General features: G+C 41.1%; 1 protein-coding gene across 3 annotated transcripts in view; it reads left to right on the top strand.

The window, feature by feature from the left end:
• Golga1 (golgin A1) overlaps window positions 1–24,046 on the top strand; it is a 48,565-nt gene that overhangs the window by 2,584 nt on the left and 21,935 nt on the right. For 2 of the 3 annotated variants that reach the window (XM_090330624.1, XM_090330623.1), the window contains exons 4-12: window positions 4,319–4,409; window positions 8,783–8,857; window positions 9,952–10,049; window positions 12,385–12,417; window positions 14,083–14,211; window positions 14,532–14,701; window positions 15,167–15,278; window positions 19,929–20,054; window positions 21,251–21,346. In XM_090330624.1, coding sequence (XP_090186750.1) covers window positions 4,319–4,409; window positions 8,783–8,857; window positions 9,952–10,049; window positions 12,385–12,417; window positions 14,083–14,211; window positions 14,532–14,701; window positions 15,167–15,278; window positions 19,929–20,054; window positions 21,251–21,346 — 930 coding nt within the window. The remainder of the gene's footprint in view (window positions 1–4,318; window positions 4,410–8,782; window positions 8,858–9,951; window positions 10,050–12,384; window positions 12,418–14,082; window positions 14,212–14,531; window positions 14,702–15,166; window positions 15,279–19,928; window positions 20,055–21,250; window positions 21,347–24,046) is intronic. The other variant, XM_090330625.1, reaches the window with a different exon arrangement.

Raw genomic sequence — 24,046 nt, 5'->3', positions numbered from 1 at the left:
GAGACTCTTATCTTCAATAAACTACTCAGTAAAAAGCTGGAAGTGGCACTGTGGCTCAGTGGTAGAACACTAGCCTTGAGCACAGAGAGGCTCAGGGACAGCACTCAGACCCTAAGTTCAAGCCCCAGAATGGACCAAATAATAATAATAATAATAATAATAATAATAATAATAATAATAATAAAAATCAGGGACTCCTAATAAGTGTTGTGAAATTGAATGATTATTTCTTACCTTTGTAGTTTATATCTGTACAAAATCATGCAAATCTGATTCTTCACTTTGAGGAGTCATTTTATTGGCATATTTTTCTATTCCACATTCTGAACATTGTTCTCACACTTTTTTTTCCTTCTATATAGTTTTTTTTTTTTTTTTTTTGCTAGTCCTGGGACTGAACTCAGGACTTGAGCGCTGTCCCTGGGCTTTCCTCAAGGCTAATGCTCTACCACTTGAGCCACAGCACCACTTCTGGCTTTTCTTATGTATGTGGTACCAAGGAATCAAGGGTCTTTGTGCATACTAGGCAAGCACTCTTACCACTTGGCCAAACTCCCAGCACCATCCTTCCATATAGCTTTTGTCATGTTTACATTTCAATTTATTGAAATGCCTGGGCTTGTTATCCTTGCAGGAACATAGACTTTAAGTCATTGTTGCTTAACAAGGTCTGTGAAAGAAAGTCTGGAGTTAGCCACAGTACACTCTATTATTAGAAAAGTTGATGGAAAGGTGGCACTATGACTTCATATCACCTTAGTTGTAAAGTGCCTTTTTTATTGGTAAGACTGCAAAACACCACAGACTCTGCTGCATTAGGGAAGTGTCCTTCTTGAGGATTAAAATATGTCTTTGGAATCCTATGGGGTCCTTATAAGTCAGATGATTTTTTAAAGTGATTTGTAATGGTGTTGTTTTTTTTTTTTTTCCATTGTGGGACTTGAACTCTGGGCCTTGGCACTTTCTCTGAATTCTTCAGCTCAAGGCTACTGCCCTACCCCTTGAACCATGGTGCCACTTCCAGTTTGTTTGTTTTTTTTCTGGTGGTTAATTGGAGATAAGAGTCTCATGGACTTTATGCCCAGGTGGCTTTGAACCACAATCCTCAGACCTCAGCCTCCTGAGTAACTAGGCCAGGCATGAGCCACCACACCCGTAATGGCTTGTAATGATAGATAGATAGATAGATAGATAGATAGATAGATAGATAGATAGATAGATAGATATAGATATAGATATAGATATATATGATGATAGATGGTAGATATAAAAGAATATATACATATATAATGCATATATAAAGTGTAGAACAAGTTTAGTCCTCAGCACTGAAGAACAAGTATTAATTGTATTGTATGTATAAAGTGTAAAGTAAACCTATTGTATAAACAAAGAAATGGAATGTATCAGTGTTGCCAAAGCCACTCACATGTTGCTTCCCAATTAGCTGTCCTGTCTTCTCCAGGAAACCAGAGTGTGTTTCATTTATAATTCTCGTAGGGTTTGTTGTTGTAGTTGTTCTTTTGCTTATTTTGGTGTGTGTGTGCATGTGTACGTGTGCTTAAGCCCTTGTCCTTAAGTTTTTTTGCTCAAAACTAGAGCTCTGCCAATCCAGGGCTTGAGCTCAGGGCCTGAGCACTGTGCTTGGACTTTCTCAAGGCCCGAGCTCTACCACTTGAGCCTTAGTACCACTTCAGGCTTTTTTTCTGTGTATGTGCTACCAAGGAATGGAACCTGGGTCTTTGCGCATACTAGCACTCTACCACTAGGCTAAATTCCTGGCCCTAAAATTATTTTTTTAATGCACCTATTGCTTACCAATGTTTAGTGCTCATAAACTTGAGCATAATCAGATTTTTTTTAATGAATGTCATATTGGGAGTGTAGCCTAATGGTAGAGTGTTTGCCTAGCACACACAAAGCCCTAGGTTCTATTCTTTGGTATCACATACACAGAAAAAGCTGGAAATGGTGCTATGTGGCTCAAGTGGTAAAGTGCTAGCCTAAGAAAGCACAAGGACAATGCCCAGGCACTGAGTTCAAGCTCCAGGTCTGGCAAAAAAAAAAAAAAGGAATGTTTTGCTAATATATTGAGTTATGCAAGGCATCAGTGGCTCATACATGTAAGTCTAGCTACTTGGGAGGCTGAGATCTAAAGATCATTTGAAGCCAGTCCAAGCAAATAAGAGTCGATGAGAGTTTTATCTCTAGTTAACCACCACAAAGCCAAAAACCCAGGTATGAGCATGAAAGAGCGAGAGCGAGAGCAAGAGAGAGAGAGAGAGAGAGAGGTGGGAGAGAATGTTAGTGAATGCATGTTTTCTGTCACAGTGTGGTATATTTTTTGAGACTTAGATTGGCATCCCTTTGTTTTATAGTAAGGGTAGTAAAGCTTTTATCAACACCAGCCTAGATTTTTAGACATAAACAAACCTTTGATCCCTTATGGAAAACCCTTTCACATTTTCCCAGGAGTTTGACCAGGGTCAAGTGAAGCCGGGCATGTGACTCATGTCTGTAATTTCTGTTACTCAGAAAATGGAAATGGGGAGGCTTGTGTTTTAAGTCCATCAGTTAATACAGACCATCTCAGTCTAGCTTGGACATGGTAATGAGTATTTGTGGTCTCAGCTGTATGTAAGGAGTGTGATCTGAGGCAAGCCCTAGGCAAAATACATGAGACTCCATCTGAAAAATAACTAAAGCAAAATGAAATAGGCTCAAATGTTAGAATACCTGCTTAACCAGCAAAAGGCCATGAATTCAATCCCCAGTTTCACCAGGAAGAATTTAAAAGAAAGGAAAATGTGGTGTATATACACAATGGAATTATATGCTTCCTCCTGAAAGAATGATATTGCACCATTTGTAAAGAAATGGAAAATCTTGGAAAAAATTACATTAAACAAAGTAAACGAGACCCAAAGAAACATAGCTTGCATGCTTTCCTTCATTTGTGGTAGTTAAGATGTGCCTATAAATCTACAAGTAAATGCAAAGGGTTGTAAAATAAAAAAAAAATTACACTTGGACATGATATATTAAACAGGACTCTAACCATTCACAGAGTGAGAGCAAAGGAGGATATTCTTAGGAGAGGATCACAAAGACTCAGTAGCTACATGCAAATGATCATACAAAATGATGTTTATCAAAAATGAATTCCGAAAGCTGGAAACAAGAGTTTTTTTAATTATTTTATTTTTTGTTTTGTTTTATTTTGCTTTTCTTTTTAGTTGCTGATTTTGATTTCCATACCTCTTGTCTTATATGTAAGTTTGTCTGTTTTAGGGAGATGAAGTGAGAGCACAGAAACTGTGAGATAAATGCAGCTGTGCTACTCACTAGACACTGTTGAAAATGAACAACTTGTGGGGATCGGGAGAGAAAACCTGAGAGAAAATGAGGGAAGAGATGACACTGTTCAAAAAGAAACATACTTACTACCAGGCATATAACTGTAACCCCCTGCACATCACCTTTACATTATAACGAGCTAAATAAATAAAAAAGAAGGAAGAGAAAGGGAGGAAGAGAAAGATTTCTTTTTTGTACCATATCCTTAGTGTTAATATGATCATAGAGCATTTGTTTTATCTTTTTTTATTGTTATTATAAAGGTGATATACAGATGTCTGGTTATAGTTTATATGTCAGGTAATGAGTACCATGGTGCATGTATTTATTGCTGTTTGTTCCAAGCCCTTACACACAAAATGATTGTGTTTAACATCTCACCTCTCGTTAACATTATAGATGGTGGGGCCGGGAGCATAGCCTAGTGGTAGCATGCTCACCTAGCATGTGTGAAGCCCTGGCTTCGATTCCTCGGTAACACATATATAGAAAAACCAGAAGTGGTGCTGTAGCTCAAGTGGCAGAACACTAACTTTGATCAAAAAAGTGTCCAAGGACAGTGCCCAGGCCCTGAGTTCAAGCTCTAGGACTGGCAAGGAAAGAAAAATTATGAAAGGAGGTAGTTTCACTTCCACTTTTAGGAAGAGGATCTGTAGTCAGTTAAACCTTTCAGTGATCACAATACATAAAAAGTATAACCAACATGATGTGGGTCAAGGGTCTTGGACTCGGCTTGGAAGCTATCCCTGTGCTCTTCAGCTCAGGGCTTGAGCTAAGCCCCATTTCCCGTTTTCTAGAGGTTATTTGGAGTTAAGAGTCTCAGGTCTTTTTGTGCCCAGGCTGACTTTAATTTAAAAAAAAAAAGTATAACCAGCATGAAATAAGAATCACCACTTTCTGATTGGTGCTATAGTCTCACACTGCTGGAAACCTGTATGATCTTTTCTGTCTATCTCAACAGGCTTCTGATGGAAGCAGCTCCAGAGAAGACCTTTCATCCCAGCTTTTGAGAAGAAATGAGCAGATACGAAAATTAGAGGCCCGACTTTCTGGTATGTCTAAAAAGTCATAAGTAGCAAACAGCAAGAAACTTGGCTTGCCTACTACCTCTCTTGCCCAGATACCCTTATATGATTACTTTATAGTTTTGTTTTGTTTTGTTTTTTTTGCCAGTCCTGGGCTTGAGCTCTGGGCCTGAGCACTGTCCTCGGACTTTCTCAAGGCTAGAGCTCTACCACTTGAGCCTCAGCACCATTTCCGGCTTTTTTCTATGTATGTGGTACCGAGGAATCGAACCCGGGTCTTTGTGCATGCTAGGCAAGCACTCTACCACTAGGCCAAACTCCCGGTCTGACTTTATAGTTATTTTGACATATCATTTTGAGCTTAGAAAGGATCAGTCTATACCCCCTGAGTCCCTTTTTAATCTACTCAATCAAAACTGAATTTGCATTGTTTGGGGTTTTTTTTTCCTACTCCTGAGATTTCTGGCAATGAATATAAAAGGCATTAAAAATATATGTTGGAGGCAGACAATCTGTGATCCTAGCTACTCAGGAGGCTGAGATCTGAGGATCACATACTTCAAAGACAGCCTGGGCACTAAAGAACATGTGACTCATCTCCAATTAACCACTTGAAAATGAGAAGTGGGGCTGAGGCTTCAGGGTAGGGTGATAGCCTTGAGCTGAAGAGCTCAGGGACAACGCCAAGGCCCAGGGATAGGACAGTAGCCTTGAGCTGAAGAGATCAGGAATAGCGCCCAGGCCCGGGGTTCAACCCCATGACCCACAAAAAATAATTAAAGTATATGTTGGCAGCTGGGCACCAGTGGTTCATGCCTATAATTCTAACTATTCAGGAAGCTGAGATCTGAGGATCACCTATGAGAGAGACTCTTATCTCCAATTAACTATTCAAAAAAAATGAAAGTGGTGCTTTGACTCAAACTGGTAGAGTACTAGCCTTGAGCAAAATTGCTCAAAACAATGCCCAGGCCCTAAGTCTAAGCCCTATAACCTATAAAAGAAAAGTAGTTTTTGGGCCAGGAGTTTGGCCTAGAGATAGAGTGCTTGCTTAACATGCACAAAGACCCAGGTTCAATTCCTGGGGACTACATACATAGAAAAAGGCTGGAAGTGGTGCCATGGTTCAAGTGGTAGAGCTCTAGGTTCGATCAAGTCCAAGGACAGTATTCAGACCCTGAGTTCAAATCAGGACTGGGGGAAAAAAAGAAGAGTAGTTTTGGGGAGCACGGTGGCTCACATCTTTAAGCCTGCCTATTCACTTAGGCTGAGATCTGAGGATCGAGGTTCAAAGCCAGCCTGGACACTAAAGTTCATGAGACTCTTATCTCTAATTAACCACCAGAAAAAAAATCTAGAAGTGGCGCTGTGGCTCAGGGGTAGGGCGGTAGCCTTGAGCTGAAGCGCTCAGAGACAGCACTCAGGCCCAGAGATCAAGCCTCATGACTGTTTACAAAATTTTTTTAATGTAAATAATAGAAGGGTTACATTATATTCACCAGATAGAAGGTGTATTACTTCACAATACAAAATTTTTTTAAAAAGTAGTTTTAGCTAGGCACCCATGGCTCACACTTACAGTCCTCAGGAGGTTGAGACCTGAGGATCATGGTTCAAGGTCAACCCAGGCACAAATTTCTCAAGACTCTTACTTCTGGCCTGCCAAAAGTTGGAATTGGAGGTCTTGTTCAAGTGGTAGAATACCTTGAGAGCAAAAACTAAGAGAACTTGAAGCTCTGAGTTCAAATCCCAATACTGGCACCAAAAAAAAAAAATACATGCACACACACACACACACACACACACACACACAGATTAATCATGTGGCTCATGACAGTAATCCCAGAACTCAAGATCATTAGTTGGAGGCTAACCTGCCATAGGTAGTGTGTTCACAGTCATTACATAACAAAATCCTTTCTCAGAAAAGTTCATGTAGAATAGATTTGACCATTTTTACCACTAACATAGCTTACTTTCAGTTAGAGGTAGGAGGTAAGAGGTAGGTAATATCTGTAGGAAGCAGTGACTAGATACTGGATTTGTCAGCCTAAGAGAGGGGCTGATGCCATGATATCACCTACTCTAGCTTATGTCATCTGTGCAAATATTGTTCCTGGATCTTTGGGACCACTTTTCAATGTTACTCTAACTTCTGGTTCTGTAGAAGTTGTGATTCTCGTTACATCTCTGTATACAGTTCCCATTATATCCTTTGCCTGAATAACACATGTTCCTGAGAGAATGTGGGTTCTCCTGGGGTTTTTTTTTGTTTTCTTGGGTCATAGGACTTGAACTCTGGCCTGGGCATTATCCCTGAGCTCTTTAGCTCAAGGCTACGCCCTACCCCTTGAGCCACAGTGCTGCTTCTGGTTCTGTTTTCTACCAAGGATACATTTTGACTTCATCTTGTGAAGTAGACCATGGTTTCCTTGTCTCTTTTTGTCCAATGGCCTTATGCCTATTTTTATTGACATGAAACATGTCAACCAAAATTTACCATATTATGCATTAAGTACTTGCATCATATGTCTATCAAAGGTTCTTAGTTCACAATTATCAGTCAGTCATTTGTCCTCAGTATAGCCCTATTCTCAGTTGTTACTGTCTTGCCATTTATAACCATAAATGGCATCAAAAACAGAGGTGAAAAATCTCATATTAATGGGCTAGGAATGTGGCTTAGTGGTAGAGTGCTTGCCTAGAATGCATGAAGCCCTGGATTCGATTCTTCAGTACCATACAAACAGAAAAAACTAAAGTATGGCACTGTAGCTCAAGTGGTAGAGTGCTAGCCTTAAGTAAAAGAAGCTCGGGGACGGTGCCTAGGCCCAGAGTTCAAGTCCCAGGACTGGCAAAAAAAAAAATCTTGCCTGGTGCGCAGTGGCTCACGCCTGTAATCCTAGCTACTCAGGAGGCTGAGATCTGAGGATCAAGGTTCAGAGCCAGCCCAGGCACAAAAGGACCTGAGACTCTCTTCAATTAACCTCTAGAAAATGGGAAATGGGACTTGACTCAAGGGTAGGGCAGTAGCTTGAGCTGAAGAGCTCAGGGAAAGCATCCATGCCCCGGGGTAGTGTGGTAGACTTGAGCTGAAGAGCTCAGGGACAGTGTCCCGGGTCAGTTCGAGCCCTATGACCCTTAAAAAAAATCTTACATAATATTGGTAAGATGGTTATAAAGTAGAATATATTTTCCTTGACAGAGAAAGAATAGTTGGCCTTGACTTAGAACGGGTAAGAGAGCTGACATTTATCAGCTAGTTTAACACTCTGGATATTGTCCTACAGCTTAGTATGAATTACAGCAATAACAATAGTAGCTACATGTAATTGAATACTGCAAACCAAGCATTTAAGATATGAAATACTAGGCCAGGACTGTGGCCTAGTGGTAGAGCGATTGCCTAGCATTCATGAAGCCCTGGGTTTGTACCACATACACAGAAAAAGCCAAGAGTGGTGTTATGGGTCAAGTGGCAGAGTGCTAGCCTTGCAAAAGCTCAAGAACAGTGCCCAGGCTCTGAGTTCAAGCCCCAGGACTGGCAAAAAAAAAAAAAAAAGATATGAAATACTTTATCTAATATTTCCCAGCTAAGGACTGACAGAGTTGGACTGACAGATTTGAACTGCTGTCTCCTTTTTCATTATGTTCTGCTATCTTCTTTGACTCACCTTTGGTATATGGTCAGGTAACTCAGTTCCTGTGTAGAAAGGTTGCAGGCTTGTCCAGAAAATTATGAACCTTCTCCTAAATGGCAGTTTTGTGCTAAAGTGACACCTGTTGATTCAACCACTGTTGATCAGTTGGGTGAGCTATAAGTAAGCTTTTAGTGAGTTGTCTTCATCCGTCCTGCTGTAATTCCAAAAGGGGAAGGAAACACTTAGACTTAAAACTAAGTGTTAAGCCTGGGCACTGATGGCTTATGCCTATAATCCTACCACTCAGGAGACTGAGATTTGAGGAGTGAAATTCAAAGCTAGGCTTGGCAGAAAAATCTTGAGTCTCTCAAAGATTTGGATGAGGCCTATCACCTATTAACCAAAAGTTGTAAGCAAAATAACTCTAAACCAAAAAAAAAATTTAAAACAAAAGCACCCTGCTAAATATCGAGGTGATAATGTGTTTTTCATAGCAAGACATTGCTAATGACTAATGGCTTACTAGAGGCTAAACAAATCTGCCTGTTTGTTCTCACTGTTGATACCATAAATAGTTTGTACTATACCTGTTTGCCTATGTCATTCATTGTTTTGGGAAGCTATCTGCCTAGCTTCCTTAACAGGACTGGTTTTCAAGTTAAGAAAATCATCGTCATTTTCATTCATTATTTTGTGTAATTAACTTCCTTTCCTGATGTTTGTCCATTCCTGGTATGTGCGTCATCCTCCTCACCCAAGACTATGCTGAACAGGTCCGAAACTTACAGAAGATAAAAGAGAAGCTTGAGATTGCATTAGAAAAACACCAGGATTGTACGTATTTTTTCTTGCTTTTTCTCTCCCCATCTTTCCAGGCTTTAGCTTTTAAGTAAAACAGTAGTATTTTGTTAAGTTTGCCTGTTGTCAGAACTTGTACCTTTATGATGTTCTTCATGAGATTGATATGTCACTTGTCTGCTATTTCTTAAGTAGAAACTTGTGCTTCTGTTGCTTTGTGGGAGGGATCGTCACATGTTTCATCCTGTCTCCATCTAGCCGAACCTCTTATTGGCTGCCTAGATGTTTCAGTGAAATCTGATGCCTGGCCATTTGGTCTAGACAAGGAAATGCTGGTAATCATAGCTGCATTACTAATATGTGGAATACCCAGGGCAAAGCTCCATTGTCACTTCCCCCAACGATAGAACATCTGTGTTAGATGTATTCCTTTGGGTACTCTCCAAGAAAGACGCTATTAGAAATACAAAACTATGGGCCTGGAGTGTGGCCTCGTGGTAGAGTCTTGCCTAGCATGCATGAAGGCCTGAGTTTGATTCTTTCATACCACATACACAGAAAAAAGAAAAACAAAACAAAACAAACTGGAAGTGGTGCTGTGGCTCAAGTGATAGAGCACTAGCCTTGAGAAAGCTCAAGAACAGTGCCCAGGTCCTGATTTTAAGCCTCAGGACTGGCAAAAAATAAATAAATACAAAACTATTATACTATTGATATATTAAACAGGCATTTTTTAAGGGAAATAAACTACAAACAGCTTTTTCTTTGTTTTGAATTTTGGTTTAGTTTTCAATTCTGATAAAAGGGTAGTAGTTGGCATTTAGCAACCACACTAGTATGTTCTAGTAATCTACCTAAAATGGTTTGTCATTGTATCACTTAAAATGTTACCTTTTGGCATCTTCCTATGAATATACATTTCTCTATTATTGAAAACAAAAACAAGGACTCTTAACAAACAAACAAGGTTCTGGGACATAGAGATGGATCAGGATTTTTCTAGTTTCATAATTCACTTAGGTGCCCTTGGCCTTATTTGTTGGTGACATTTGCAAAGTAATCACATGAGCTGTTTGTCATGCTATTTTTGAAATATTTCCATATCTCAAATAGAGCCTCTTTGTTAACAGCATCCATGCGGAAATTTCAAGAGCAGAATGAGACATTCCAAGCTAACAGAGCCAAAATGGCAGAAGGACTGGCTTTGGCATTAGCCAGAAAGGACCAGGTATTTCATATGTGGCATTGCCCAAGACTGGTGAAAGGATTTTACTTAGTGCAATGATATAGAAAATTGTGACATACATCTTCAACCTAGCAGGAAAGAAATTCTGTACAAAGTTAGTGGGGTTTTTTTTTGTTCTGTCATTGACTTGACCTTGGGGTCTGGCCATTGCCTAGGCTGGCTTTGAACTGCAGTCCTCAGATCTCAGCCTCCTGAATTGCTAGCACTACCAGTGTGAGCCACCAGCACCCACTTTTACAAAGCTGTTCATGTTTTATTCCTGGTCCTGGGGCTTGAACTCAGGGCCTGGACTAGTGCGCTACCACTTGAGTTGCAACGCCAGTTCTGACTTTTTTGAGTAGTTTATTAGAGATTAGAATCTCATGGACTTTCCTGCCCAAGCTGGCTTTGAACCACGATCCTCAGACCTCAGCCTCCTGAGTACCTGGCATTATAAGTATAAGCTACTGGTGCCCAGCTGTGCAAAGTTGTTTTTTTTTTTGTTTCTTATAAAGTTTGACTTGACAGTTTTAACCACATGTGTGTAGAACATGAGTTGTGTTCCCTGCATCTGTGCAGTGTTGTAAAATGAAGAGGGAAATATCTTGTCTGTAATCTCCAGTGTGCCCCCGTCTTGAATCTACGCCCCCAGATACCAGTAATGGTGTAGAGCTTAGCATGTGTTTAGCTCTTCTAGCCCCTGCACCAGCTGTCCTTCAGCCCAGCTAACTAGACTAAGGGGAACTTGTGAATCTCTCCTAGAACCATCCACTGAAAGATGGTGAATGCATGGCAGCAAGAAATGGAGATAGTGATGTTACTGGCTGTTAATAATTGCGAGTATGTTTAGCCTGAGACAACCAGTGGCCTTTTAAATTTAAGATATGCACCAATGTTTGTAATGATATTCTTGGTTTTAATTAGATAGTCATATAAATTTGATCTACTATAGATAGAATAGTGAATTTGAAATGTATATTTATCATCAAGAATGTTGGTTCATGGCCTGGCTACTCAAAAGGCAGAGATCAGGAGGATTGTGGTTTAAGGCCAGCCAGGGGTGAGGAGGGTGACTTTGTATAGCCCTATCTCAACCAACAAGCCATAATTCTGTACCACTAGCAATTGTGTAACATTTAGCTATACCTAAAAAAGAACTAAAGCAAAAAGGGAATGAGAATATGACTTAATTGATAGAGTACAGGCCTAGCAAGTACAAGGTCCATTTGACTTAGCAAGTTCAAACTTCGGCTCCAAAAAAGTAAGTGGTATATTTGTCAGCTAGGACATTTGCTAGCCAGGAAAAATGTCATTCACTGATGAATTAGCAGATAAATATTTATAAAATAAGAAAATCTGCTAGGCACCCGTGGCTTAGGCTCACAATCCTAGCTACTCAGGAGGTTGAAATGCAAGGATCATGTTCAAAGCCAACCTGAGCAGGAAACTTGAAGTTCTTTTTTGGGGGGGAGGGAGGAGGTCATGGGGCTTGAACTAGGCCTGGGCACTGTCCCTGAGCTCTTCAGCTCAAGGCTGCCGCCCTACCCTTATGCCAAGCCCTACTTCCTGTTTTTTCTAGGGGTTAATTGGAGATAGGGGTAGCTTTGAAGTTGATCCTCAGATCTCAGCCTTCTGAGTAGTTAGGATTACAGGCGTGAGCCACCATGCCCAACAAGTCCTCCTTGAAGTTCTTATCTCCAATTTATCACCAAAAAGCTTGGCTCCACTAGCCAAGCACTAGCCTACAGCAGGAAAGCTCAAGGACAGCACCCAGGCCCAGAGTTCAAGCTTCATTCCTGCATTCCTCCCTCCCCTAAAAGAAAAATAATAAAAGAAAATAAGAATGTACAATCAGAATACGGCTTTTTGTACCACTAGTCATTTCACCCCTAATGTACAGCCTGTGAATATAAGAGGGAAAGTAATCAGTACTGATGACAGTACTCCCCTGGCACTTTCAGTAAATTAATTCCTAGATACCATTTCAGAGTGACCTACCTCAGGGGCTCCAGCTGCCACTCCCAAGGAATAGCCCTGCTATGAGAGAGTGCTTGGGAATAAGCAGAGGTATAGCTTTATTTAGCTGCCCTGTCTGGAAGTCTGCAGACTAAGCCTATGTCAGAGAGCTTTATATACAGTTCATTTTCTTCTCTACTTAGGACTCAACTTCCATAATATTAAACCAAGGTTATGGGGATTGATTTGGGTTTGTTTTTTTTTGCTTTTGGGGTTTTTTTTTTGTTGATGGCTATTGTGTGCTTTTTGTTTTTTGAAAGCCAGATTATTACAGCTACTCTTCCCTAAAAACTGTACTTTTCTTAATTTTTATATGTTTTAGGAATGGTCAGAAAAGATGGATCAACTTGAAAAGGTTAGTTTATCTCTATTTTTGTCTCATATTAATCTTACCTTGGTGTATGGAAACGTTTTCTCCACCAACCACTGTACGGTACCGATGGCAAAACCACCCACCGGAAGTGGGAACTGTGTGATTAGACCTGCTTCGACAGCTCCTGCCTTGTTCTTTCTTGAAGGATGTGCTAGATATCTTTTGCATACTGCTCTTGATGCACTGTCTACCCATTTCCCTTTTTCTGTGGACCTAAAGGCTGATCACCATTTCAGGCTTGGTGTCCTCTGGCTTCTGATTGGGTTCAGCCAGCAGGGAACACTGGAAGAGTTCTGCATGGAAGAAGTTTGCATGTGGTCAGGATGCTTATTCCCCAACTGTGTTCACATAAGCTCCCTTCATGTTCTTTGCATTTCCTGACTAAAAGTCACCATTTGGAGCTTTGGTTCATGGACTTTTTGACATGATGCTTCTCTGTCCAGCTTTCTTTTTTTCTTTTCTTTTTTTTTTTTTTTTTGTCAATCCTGGGGCTTGAACTCAGGCCTGGGCACTGACCTTGGACACTTTTTTGCTCAAGTCTAGCACTCTGCCGCTTGAGCCACAATGCCACATCCGGCTTTTTCTGTATATGTGGTACTGAGGAATTGATCCCAGGGGTTCATGCATGCTAGGAGAGCAGTCTACCACTAGGTCATATTCCCAGCCCCTGTCTGACTTTCTTGTAATTCTGTTTGGCACTTTCCACCCAACAGTTACTAGTATACAATATCTCTCCATTTTAAAAAATATGTTAATTTTTTATGTGGTACCAAGGAATTGAACCTAGGGACTCAGCATGCTAGGCTAGCACTCTACCACTAAGCCACATTCCCAGCCCACAATCTTTCTCCTTAACCAGTTCTCAGCTTTAGTATCATCAGGATACCAAATCTGAGTTTATCATCTATTTCTGTTGGGGCTCTGACTGGTCCCGTAACATGAGACTACTTCCTAATAAATCAACATTTAGCAGAAAAGAGATTTTGAGTAGACACAGATGAGATGATTGTTCTAGGACCATAGCTCCAATCAGTGCTACACACTCAAGTTAAAGCTAGCTCTGGTAAAAGTGAGACCACCCCTCCCATCTTAACCAATAGCTGGCCCTGGTGAACCACACCTACATCTCAGCTATATAGAAAGCATAAATAGGAGATTGCATGCAGGCCAGCCTAGACATAAATACAGACACTAAGCAAAAAATTAAAAAGGAGCTACTGAGAAAGCTGAGATATGAGATCGGTCATATCTCAGGTCAAAGCCACATCAGGCAGGAAAGTTTACAAGACTCCTATCTCTAATAAACAACTCAAAAAGCCAAAAGTGGAGCTGTGGTTCAAGTTGTAGAGTACTAGTGTTTAGCAAAAAAGGTCAGAGACAGCGCTCAGGCCCTAAGTTCAAGCCTCAGAACCAGCATGTGTACACACACACCAAGGCATGCCACGCATTGGTAGCTCACCTATATAATCCTAGCAATGGGCAGTGAAGATCAAAAAACTTCTCAAAAATAACACATAAGACCCAAGAGGTAGAACACCAGCCTAACAAGCAGGAGGCCCTGAGTTCAGCCCAAGTACCACCAGTAAGAAAAAGAAAGAACCCACTGGTGTAATACTTTAACTACTTAAGTTGCTCTCTTCTGTACAGGAGAAAAGGTTTCTGACAGCTCAGTTGCAGGAAGTGAAGAACCAGAGTTTGAATCTTTTCCAAAAGAGGGATGAAATTGATGAACTAGAAGGGTTCCAGCAACAAGAACTAAGTAAATTAAAGCACATGGTATGCATTTTTGTTTTAGAAGGTAAAGACTGAATAATACTAGCAGGTAGTAAATGCTAGCTATTCTTGATTTTTATTAATCATCATTCCCTAATTACTGAAATAAAGACCCTATAGTCTTCAATTTAATCATACATTAGTATTTTTAAGCTTAAGAAAATGGAATACATGTATGAACTATATTTTCTTTACTATTTGTTTGTTTGAGTATTAGATGTATAAGCTTCCTTCTAATTCCACAAAAATGTTATGAAAGTTTGACTGGTTTTTAAGAGTTCATTTCTTAGCAGGAGCCTGATGAAACTTTGTCTTTGTGCCAGCTTCTAAAAAAAGAAGAATGTCTAGAAAAAGTGGAACAAGAGTTGGAAGCACGAACCAGAGAACTTAGTCATACTCAGGAGGAATTGGTGACTTCCAATCAGATGTCATCAGACTTAAGCAACAAGCTAGAAGAATTACAGAGACATTACTCTTCGCTGGAAGAGCAGAGGTTCTTGCTTGGTCTGTGGGGCCCTTGGGCAGAGGTGTTGCCTGCCTACCTGTTTCCATTGTTCATTGCAATACTTTCTAATCTCAGCATTGTCAGAGGTGCCCACCTGTCCATATCTGCCTAAGGCTCAAGGGTGCTGTCCCATCTCACCAGTGACCCTCTCACCTTCACTGACTAACCTCAGGTCCATTTCAGTACTGTTAAGCAATCCAGTATGGTTTGGGGTTTAAAGTCATTGAGTAATCCAAGACAGATGAAGATTCTATGCTCAAATCTGGGTAGGCATTTTCTCATAGGGCCTCTTCTTCAGAGAGAGCCATGGAATCTTTTCCATTGATAAACCTTTTATGTAACTAATAATGTTTGCGGCTTAACATGTAAGGGACCATCTGCATTTTTCCTTTGGGAAGTGTTTCAAAGATGAGTTATTCAAATTTTTTCTTTGTCTGCTTTCTTTCAATGAAGAGACCATGTGACAGCTTCACAGGCTGGTGCAGAAAATAAGATCACAGTCCTGGAACAAAAGGAACAAGAGCTCCAAGCAGTCATTCAGCAGCTTTCCATGGATTTGCAGAAGGTAAGTATACCAGACAAACAGTGGAACTAACTACCCAGGATTCATGAATTAAGTTACTGAAATGTACATTCTCCTGCATTGTACTACTTCCTGTTTAGGCAGGCTGCTCTCAGAGGGGAGCAGCTCCCTAGTGCCCAGGGTTGTTGAGGCCTGATGTTGCATATTTATAGATACAGCTACTAGAGAGGATGAGGCAAGGGGATCATGTAAGCCCAGAGGTTTTCTACTAAGAAATAGAAAAAAAGGACAGTACTGTCTTTTTTTTTTTTTTTCCAGTCTTGGGGCATTAACTCAAGGCCTGAGCACTGTTCTTGTGCTTTCTCAAGGCTAGAGCTCTACCACTTGAGCAACAGCACCATTTCCAGCTTTTCTCTATGTATGTGGTACCAAGGAATCGAACCTGGGTCTTCATGCATGCTAAGCAAGCACTCTATCGCTAGGCCAAACTCCTGGCCCCAAAAGTATTGTCTTAATAGGAATTTTCAAGGCACATTGTGGATGTATTGGGGTTTATTTGGCTTTATTTGGTTTTGAGATGAGATCTCACTAAATTTTCCAACTCATGAACCTCCTACCCCAGTTTCTAAGTAGCTCAATTATATACATGAACCATGGTACCTAGTTAAAACATGCCAGATGCCTGAGGTTCATGCCTGTAATTGGAGCTACTAAGGACACTAAGGCACTGAGTTCAAACCCCAGGATTGACATTTGTTCAAGTTAGTTTTGTTTTGTTTTTGTTTTGTACTGGTCCTGTGGCTTGAACTGAGGGCCTAGGCACTGAGCTAGCATTCTACCACTTGAACCATAGCCCTACTATTGGCTTTTTGGCATTTTACTGGGGATGAGTCTCACAGACTTTTTCCATGGCTGGCTTTGAAACCCATTTCCCAGATCTCTGCTTCCTGAGTAGCTCCAATTACAGGCATAAGCCCCTACCACCTATTCCTGCTATATATTAGGGGACTAGGAATGTAGCTCAGTATCACAACACCTGTTTAGCACATGTAGGGCCTTTGGTTCAACCCATAGCACCACAAAGTAAAATAAAGATCGTTTAAATCACCAGGTACCAGTGGTTCAGCTACTCAGGAAGATATAACCTAAAGGATTAAGGTTCAAAGTCAGCATGGGCAGAAAAGTTCTAAAGAGGCCAGGAGTTTGGCCTAGTGGTAGAGTGCTTGCCTACCATGCACGAAGACCCTTGGTACCACATATATAGACAAAAGCCAGAAGCGGTGCTGTGGTTCAAGGGGTAGAGCCCTAACCTTGAGAAAATCCAGGGACAGTGCTCAGGCCTTGAGCTCATGCCTAGGAATGGCAAAAGAAAAAAGAAAAGAAAAGAAAAGTTCTAAAGACTTTATCTCCAGCCAGGAATTGATGGTTTACCCCTATGATCCTAGCTACTCAGGAGGCTGAGATCTAAGAATCAAGATTTAAAACCAGTCCTGGCAGGAAAGTCTGCGAGACTCTTATCTCTAATTAACCATCAGAAAACTGGGAGTATCACTGTGGCCCAAAGTAGCAGAGCACTAGCCTTGAGCAGAAAAAACTCAGGGACAGCACCCAGGCCGAATTCAAGCCCTACCACTGATTTTAAAAACGAAAAAAATGGAAAGTGAACAGCTAAAACAAGGTCATTTTTTATTGTTTAAATTATTATTTAAATGCATGTCCTAATGTAAACTCTTATGTTTTTGGTTGGCTAAAAGTTTTTGTCACAAATGAGTATGGAGGACTGGGAATGTGGCTTAGTGACAGAGTGCTTTCCTAGCATGCATGAAGCTCTGAGTTTGATTTCTTAGTACCACATAAACAGAAAAAGCTAGAAGTGGTAGGGTGGCTTAAGTGGAAGAGTGCTAGCCATAAGCAAAAGAAGCTCAGGGACAGTGCCCAGGCTAAGTTCAAGCCCCAGGACCTAACAAAAAAAATTTTTAAAAATTAAGTATGGAAGTTTCCTAAAAGCTTCATTTGTATAGAGATACTTTTATTATTTAAAAATTTGCTAGGGCTGAGAGTTTGGCCTAGTGATAGAGTGCTTGCCTAGCATGCACAAAGACCTGGGTTTGATTACTCAGTACCACAAACATAGAAAAAGCCAGAAGTGGTGCTGTGGCTCAAGTGGTAGAGCTCTATCCTTGAGAAAGAGCAAGGACACTGCTCAGGCCCAGAGCTCAAGCCCCACAACTGACAAAAAAAAGAGAGAGAGAGAGAAAAAGGAAGAGGAGTAGGTAGAATTTCCTTTCTTTCCTAAACTTTGGAATAATTTTTCAGGACCCCAAGTGTTTGCCAGAATTTTCCACAAAACCATTAAGGGCTTCCTTAAAGAAAGACTAAAAGATGTACATAGTTGGTTTTTGTGTTGTTGCGTGTCTTTTTTTTTTTTTCCTCTCCGACAGTGCTCTACCACTTGAGCGAATCTAGCTTTCTTTGCCTATTAATTAAAGATTGCATTTTTGTTTGTTTTGATGCCATGAACTTAGGGCCTCAGCACCAAGCTTTTTTTAAAAAAAAATTTTTTTTATTATTTTTTACCAGTCCTGGGGCTTGAATTCAGGCCTTGTGCACTGTCCTTGAAAACTTTCTGCACAAGGCTAGCGCTCTGCCACTTGAGCCACAGTGCCACTTTCACCTTTTTCTGAGTATGTGTTACCGAGGAATTGAACCCAAGGCTTTGTGCATACAAGGCGAGCACTGTACTACTAGGCTACGCTCCCAGCCCTGACTAAGCTTCTTTTGAGCTTCTTTTTTTTTTTTTTTTTTCTTGCCAGTCCTGAGCTTAAGCTCAGAGCCTGAGCACTGTCCTTGGACTTTGAACTTTCTCAAGGCTAGAGCTCTAGCTCTTGAGCCTCAGCACCACTTCTGGCTTTTTTCTATGTATGTGGTACTGAGGAATCAAACCTGGGTCTTCATGCATGCTAGGCAAGCACTTTAACCACTAGGCCAAACTCCCGGCCCCTCTTTTGAGCTTCTTTTGCTCAAAGCTAGTGCTCTACCATTTGAGCCACATCTGTACTTCCAACTCTTTTGGAAATAGTTTAGTGGAGATAGGAGTCTCATAGACTTTACTGCCCAGGCTGACTTTGAACTGTGATCCCCAGCTGAGTAGCTAGGTTACTGGCATGAGCCACTGGTAGGTACCCAGTTTAAGTGAAAATTCTTAAGTGCTGAATAGATTTATTTATAGCAATAGCATGATTCTAATTTGTTCTCTCTTAGGTTAATTTTGTTAGTCTAATTTTTTTTGCATAATTGACCATATTATATTTTTGTGTACCAGGGATGATTGCAGGGCCTTGCATATATGCCAGGCAAGTTACTCTGCCACTAAGCCTGTTAGATAAGAGGCACTTATCTGCAGCTATTGTCTTTTCACTTCCTAATTTATGCTTTTTTCTTACGTAATTGTTGTCCTTAACATAATATTTCTATGGCATTTGTCTCACTTTTTTTTTTAACTTAAATACATCTGCAATGAAGGAAAGAAGGACAAGTTAGAAGAACTGAGAGGATGGACAACTGCTCTCAGAGGAAGAGAGAGTAGTGCTAGATGAGGCTGGAATGGTATGCAGGGCCAGTTTGTGTAGAAAGTAAAATTGAGGGGCCAAGAGGGTGGCCTAGTGGTAGAATGCTTGCCTAGTATGCACAAAGACCCGGGTTCGATTCCGTGGTACCACATACACAGAAAAGCACAAAAGTGATACTGTGGCTCAAGTGGTAGAGTACTAGCCCTGAGGAGTGCCCAAAGACAGTGCTCAGGCCCTGTGTTCAAGCCCCAGAACTGGCAAAAAAAAAAAAAAAGTGAATTCTGTAAATATTCATTAAATAATAAACAAGAATAGCTGCAATTACTCTGTGCTCATTATTCAGATGCATTCAGTATAGGGACTCGTAAGTCCTCCCACATTGTTTTTCCTTTTGATGTATGATAAAACAGTATCTGAAAGGATAAATGGTTTGTCCAAGTTCACACAACTAGAATAGTGCCTGAGCCAAGAGTCAGCGTGCGTCTGTTAACTCAATATTCAGTCTTGGGATGGGGATGTGGCTTAGTGATAGAGTGCTTGCCTAGAATGCATGAAACCCTGAGTTCAGTTCCTCAGTACCACATAAACAGAAAAAAGCCAGAAGTGGTGCTGTGGCTCAAGTGGTAGAGTGCTAGCCTCGAGAAAACCCAAGGACAATGCTCTGGCCCTAAATTCAAGCCCTAGGATATACACACACAGTGCTCAGGCCCTGAGTTCAAGCCCTAGGACACACACATACACACAGTCTTGAAGAAGTCTGAGTTGTGAGACTGTCCCTATTAGGTTCAGACTTAGCAAGGACTGGGTGAGGAGGGTGATCTTTATGAAAGAGGCAGGTTTGGCAACAGGGAGCATGGCTCAGTATGTTTTGTGTAGTATACCTTAAGAACTTAAGTAAAGCAGGTAGACCTAGAAGGATATGATTTGTAGAAAGACAGGGGAACTTGGAAACGAAGGCCTTTTCTCTCCTTAACTGTTACAACAGCTTATACTGCCTTTTACTCTGAGGAGAATTTCTCTGGATTACAAGCTGAATGTGAAAGTCTGTGCCTTGAGCTAGAGGCACAGAAGCAAAGAGGCAATGTGAGGGAGAGCAGTAGGATATATTCTCTGCTTCCTGCAGGTCACTGCTGAAACTCAAGAAAGAGAAAAGCTCATTGCACATTTGCAAGAGAAGGTTGCATCTTTAGAAAAGAGATTGGAACAGAATTTATCAGGAGAAGAACATGCGCAAGAACTCTTAAGAGAGGTAATGTTCATGTGCTTGATCCAGCCACTATTACATGGGCAAACATGTAATGTATACAACATGTGTGTGGAGTGTGTGCACATACATGGACATGCTTGAACTCAGGCCAATTGCTCTTGCTTTACTTTTTTGTTGTTGTTGGTTGTGGGCTGGCTGTTGTCCTTCAGCTCTTCAGCTCAAGGCCACTTTGAGCCACAGCACCCCTTCCAGATTTTTTTGGTGGTTAATTGGAGATAAGAGTCTCACAATAGCTAGGATTATGGGTATGCACTTGGTCTCAGACCAAATAATAATAATAATAATAATAATAATAATAATATGAATTTCATCTTAATTTGCTGGTGGTTACACATCAAAAAATGTAACCTGCCAGGCATCAGTGCCTGTAATTCTAGTTACTTAGGAGGCTGAGATCTGAGGATTGCAGTTTAAAGCCAACTTGAGCAGAAAAGGCCATGAGACTGTTATCTTCAGTTAATTACCAAAAGGCCGGAAATGGCTTGAGCAGAAACCAGCTCAGGATCAGTACCTAGACCCTGAGATGAAAAGAAAGAAAGAAAGAAATAAAGAGGAAAGAAGGAGAGGAGAGAAGGAGAGGAGAGAAGGAGAGAGAAAGAAGGAAAGAGAGAAAAGGAAGAAGGAAAAAGAAAAAGAAAAAAAGAAATGTAACCCTATGCTCAAAAGAGGGGTTTGTTTTTTTTTTGGTCCTGGGGCTTAGACTATAGGCCTGGGCACTGTCCCTGAGCTCTTCAGCTCAAGGCTACTGCCCTACCCCAGGACCTGGGCTTTGTCCCTGAACTCTTCAGCTCAAGGCTACCACCCTCCCCCTAGAGCCAGGCTTGAGCCATCACGCCCAGCTTCAAAGGGATTTTTATACCTTATTTTAGCATATAATATTAATGTAGTTTATATAGTACTGTGTGTGATGTGTTCATGTTTAATATAGCATATATATCTAACATGTAGACTATTGCATGGTTTATATAAGTAGTATATGTTATTTATAAAACTGGTTCATATTTTATGTGATTAAAATTATATAATTACTGTTTTAAAAAAAAGTATTACCATGGGGGGATGGTATATACATATATTTACATGTCCTGTACCTAGCACAACTCAGCATGTTTCAGGTACTAACTTAACTTTTCAGGGAGGAAATTGTTATTTTCTTTTACTCACCTTTCCACTTATAGAAAACGCTTGCCGAGCAAAACTTGGAGGACATCAGACAGCAGCTCTTGGCAGCCAGAAGTAGCCAGGCTGAGACCATTGACATCCTGGAGACTCGGGTACGGACTGTGCTCCCCTGACTGAAAAAGGTTAAGAATCTCCATGGTCAGAACTTCTTTATTTCAAGACCATTTTTTGGTTCTTACACAAAGTTTAATTATTTTCTTCATTGTGTATTACCAATATTGTCCCACACAAAGTTGTTCTCTTGTTCACTTCCTTTTAACATGGCCTCGCTCTTATAAAGAAACCATTTGAGGGCTGGGAGCATGGCCTAGTGGTAAGAGTGCCTACCTAGTATGCACAAAGACCCGGGTTTGATTCCTCCGTATCACACACAGAAAGAAAGAAGCTGAAAGTGGTACTGTGGCTCTCAAGTGGTAAAGTGCTAGCCTTGAGAAAGCCCAAGGACAATGCTCAGGTCCTGAGTTCAAGCCCCAGGATGGGCAAAAAAAAAAAAAATTGAGTGTGGTTAATATAAATTTTTTCATCATCGAGTTTCCTTAAAAAGGTTACCATTGAAGCCAGGCAGTGGTTCACGCCTGTAATCCTAGCTAGTCAGGAGCTGAGATCTGAGGATCAAGGTTCAAAGCCAGCCCCTGCACAAAAGGACTTGAGACTTTTATCTCCAAATAACCACCAGAAAACAGCAATTGGGGCTTGGCTCAAGGGTAGGGTGGATAACATTGTTCTATATGTATATAGTTTTAGTTTATGATAAAGGAACAGCTATGCCGGCACAGTGGTTCCCGCCTATAATCCTAGCTACTCAAGAGGTTGAGATCTTGAGGATCGGGGTTCAAAGCCAACCCAGGCACTAAAGTGTATGAGACTCATCTCCAGGTAATCACCAGAAAACCAGAAGTGGTGCTGGTGCTCAAGGGGTAGGGCTGTAGCCTCGAGCTGAAGACTTCAGGGACAGCGTCCAAGCCCCACGACTGACCAAAAAAAATTATCCTCTCAAATCCTCTATTTTTCATTGAAGGTTTCAATGTTTTCTTAGTTTGTAGGATTTCATTGTATATTGTAGTTTCTAATCTCTTGTTTCAGTCCTAAAGCAGTCTGTTGACTGTCCATGTATCCCTTGTTGAACAGCTATTTCTTTTTTTGGGTGGGGGGGAGTCATGGGGATTGATCTCAGCCTGGGCACTGTCCTGGAGCTCATCAGCTCAAGGCTATCACGCTACCCTGGAGACAAGCCCCACTTCCAGTTTTCTAGAGGTTAATTGGAGGTAAGAGTCTCAGGTTCTTTTATGGCTGGACTGACTTTGAACCTTGATCCTCGTATATCAACCTCCTGAGTAGCTAGGATTACAGGTATGAGCCACCTCATCTGGCTTTTTTTTTTTTTTTTTTTGGCCAGTCCTGGTCTTAGGTTCAGAGCCTGAGCACTGTCCTTGGGTTTTCTCAAGGCCAAAACTCTACCACCTGAGCCACAGCACCACTTCTGGCTTTTTTCTGTGTATATGGTACTAAGGGATTAAACCTGGGTCTTCATGCATGCTAGGCAAGCACTCTACCATTAGGCCAAACTCTTGGCCTAAACAGCTATTTCTAAGACTTATCATAATCAGATTTCTCTAATTTTTTTTAATGTATTGCCAGAAGTTCCATTTTTTTTTTTTTTTTTGCCAGTCCTGGGCTTGAGCTCAGAGCCTGAGCCCTGTCCTTGGACTTTCTCAAGGCTAGAGCTCTACCACTTGAGCCTCAGCACCACTTCCGGCTTTTTTTTCTATGTATGTGGTAGCGAGGAATCGAACCCGGGTCTTCATGCATGCTAGGCAAGCACTTTAACCACTAGGCCAAACTCCCGGCCCCAGAAGTTCCATTTTTAAAATCCTTTTTTTTTTTTTTGTGGGTGATGGAGCTTGATCTTGGCCTGGGCTCTGTCCCTGAGCTCTTCAGCTCAAGTTAGCACTCAACCCTTGAGCCAGTCCCCAATTCCCATTTTCCAAAGATTAATTGAAGATAAGAGTCTCAGGTTCTTTTGTGCCTGCGCTGGCTTTGAACCTTGATCCACAGATCTCAGCCTCCTGAGTAGCTAGGGTTGCAGGCGTGAGCCACTGTGCCCAGCTTAAAACTCCATTTTTACTTCTTAGTCAGAAGTCATCTTCTGTATTTTTTTCTTTTAATTTTATAATTTTATCCTTGATATCATAGATTTCCAATTCATGTACCCTAAAGCACATCCTTATGTTGATATTAAGTAAGGATACATCTTCATCTCCTGCCTTGGGGTTCATGCCTGCTAGCACACACAAACCTAAGAATTTTTTTTTTTTTTTGCCAGTTCTGAGGGTTGAACTCAGGGCCTGGGCACTGTCGTTGAGCTTTCTCAAAGCTGGTACTCTACCACTTGAGCCACAGCATCACTTCCACTTTTTGTGTGTATGTGGTACTGAGGAAATGAACCCAGGGCTTTGTGCATGCTAGACAAGCACTCTACCATTAGGCCACACTCCCAGCCCCAACAAACAAGCCTGTTTTTTTAGGTAGGATCTTGATATTCTACCCAAGCATAGCTTCAGACTGGTTGTGAGGCCTGTGATGCATCCTGAGTGGCTAGGATCATAAGCATGCTCCACCTTCAGCCTAATGATTCAGCTTACCAAGACAAGATCTAGCTGACTTCTTGCCTGGGCGATACTTAATTCTTCATTCTCCAGCTTCTAAGAGCTGGAATTATAGACATAAGCTACCTTACCCAGATCTAGCTTTATTTTTCAATACCATTTAGTAACAATCTTTCCTTCCATATT

The sequence above is a fragment of the Megascapheus bottae genome, chromosome 3 (genome assembly GCF_031878675.1).
Source record: "Megascapheus bottae isolate mThoBot1 chromosome 3, mThoBot2.hap1, whole genome shotgun sequence".
NCBI lineage: Eukaryota > Metazoa > Chordata > Mammalia > Rodentia > Geomyidae > Megascapheus > Megascapheus bottae.
Note: the sequence above shows the minus strand (reverse complement) of the source record. Positions and strands in the feature narration are given on the sequence as shown.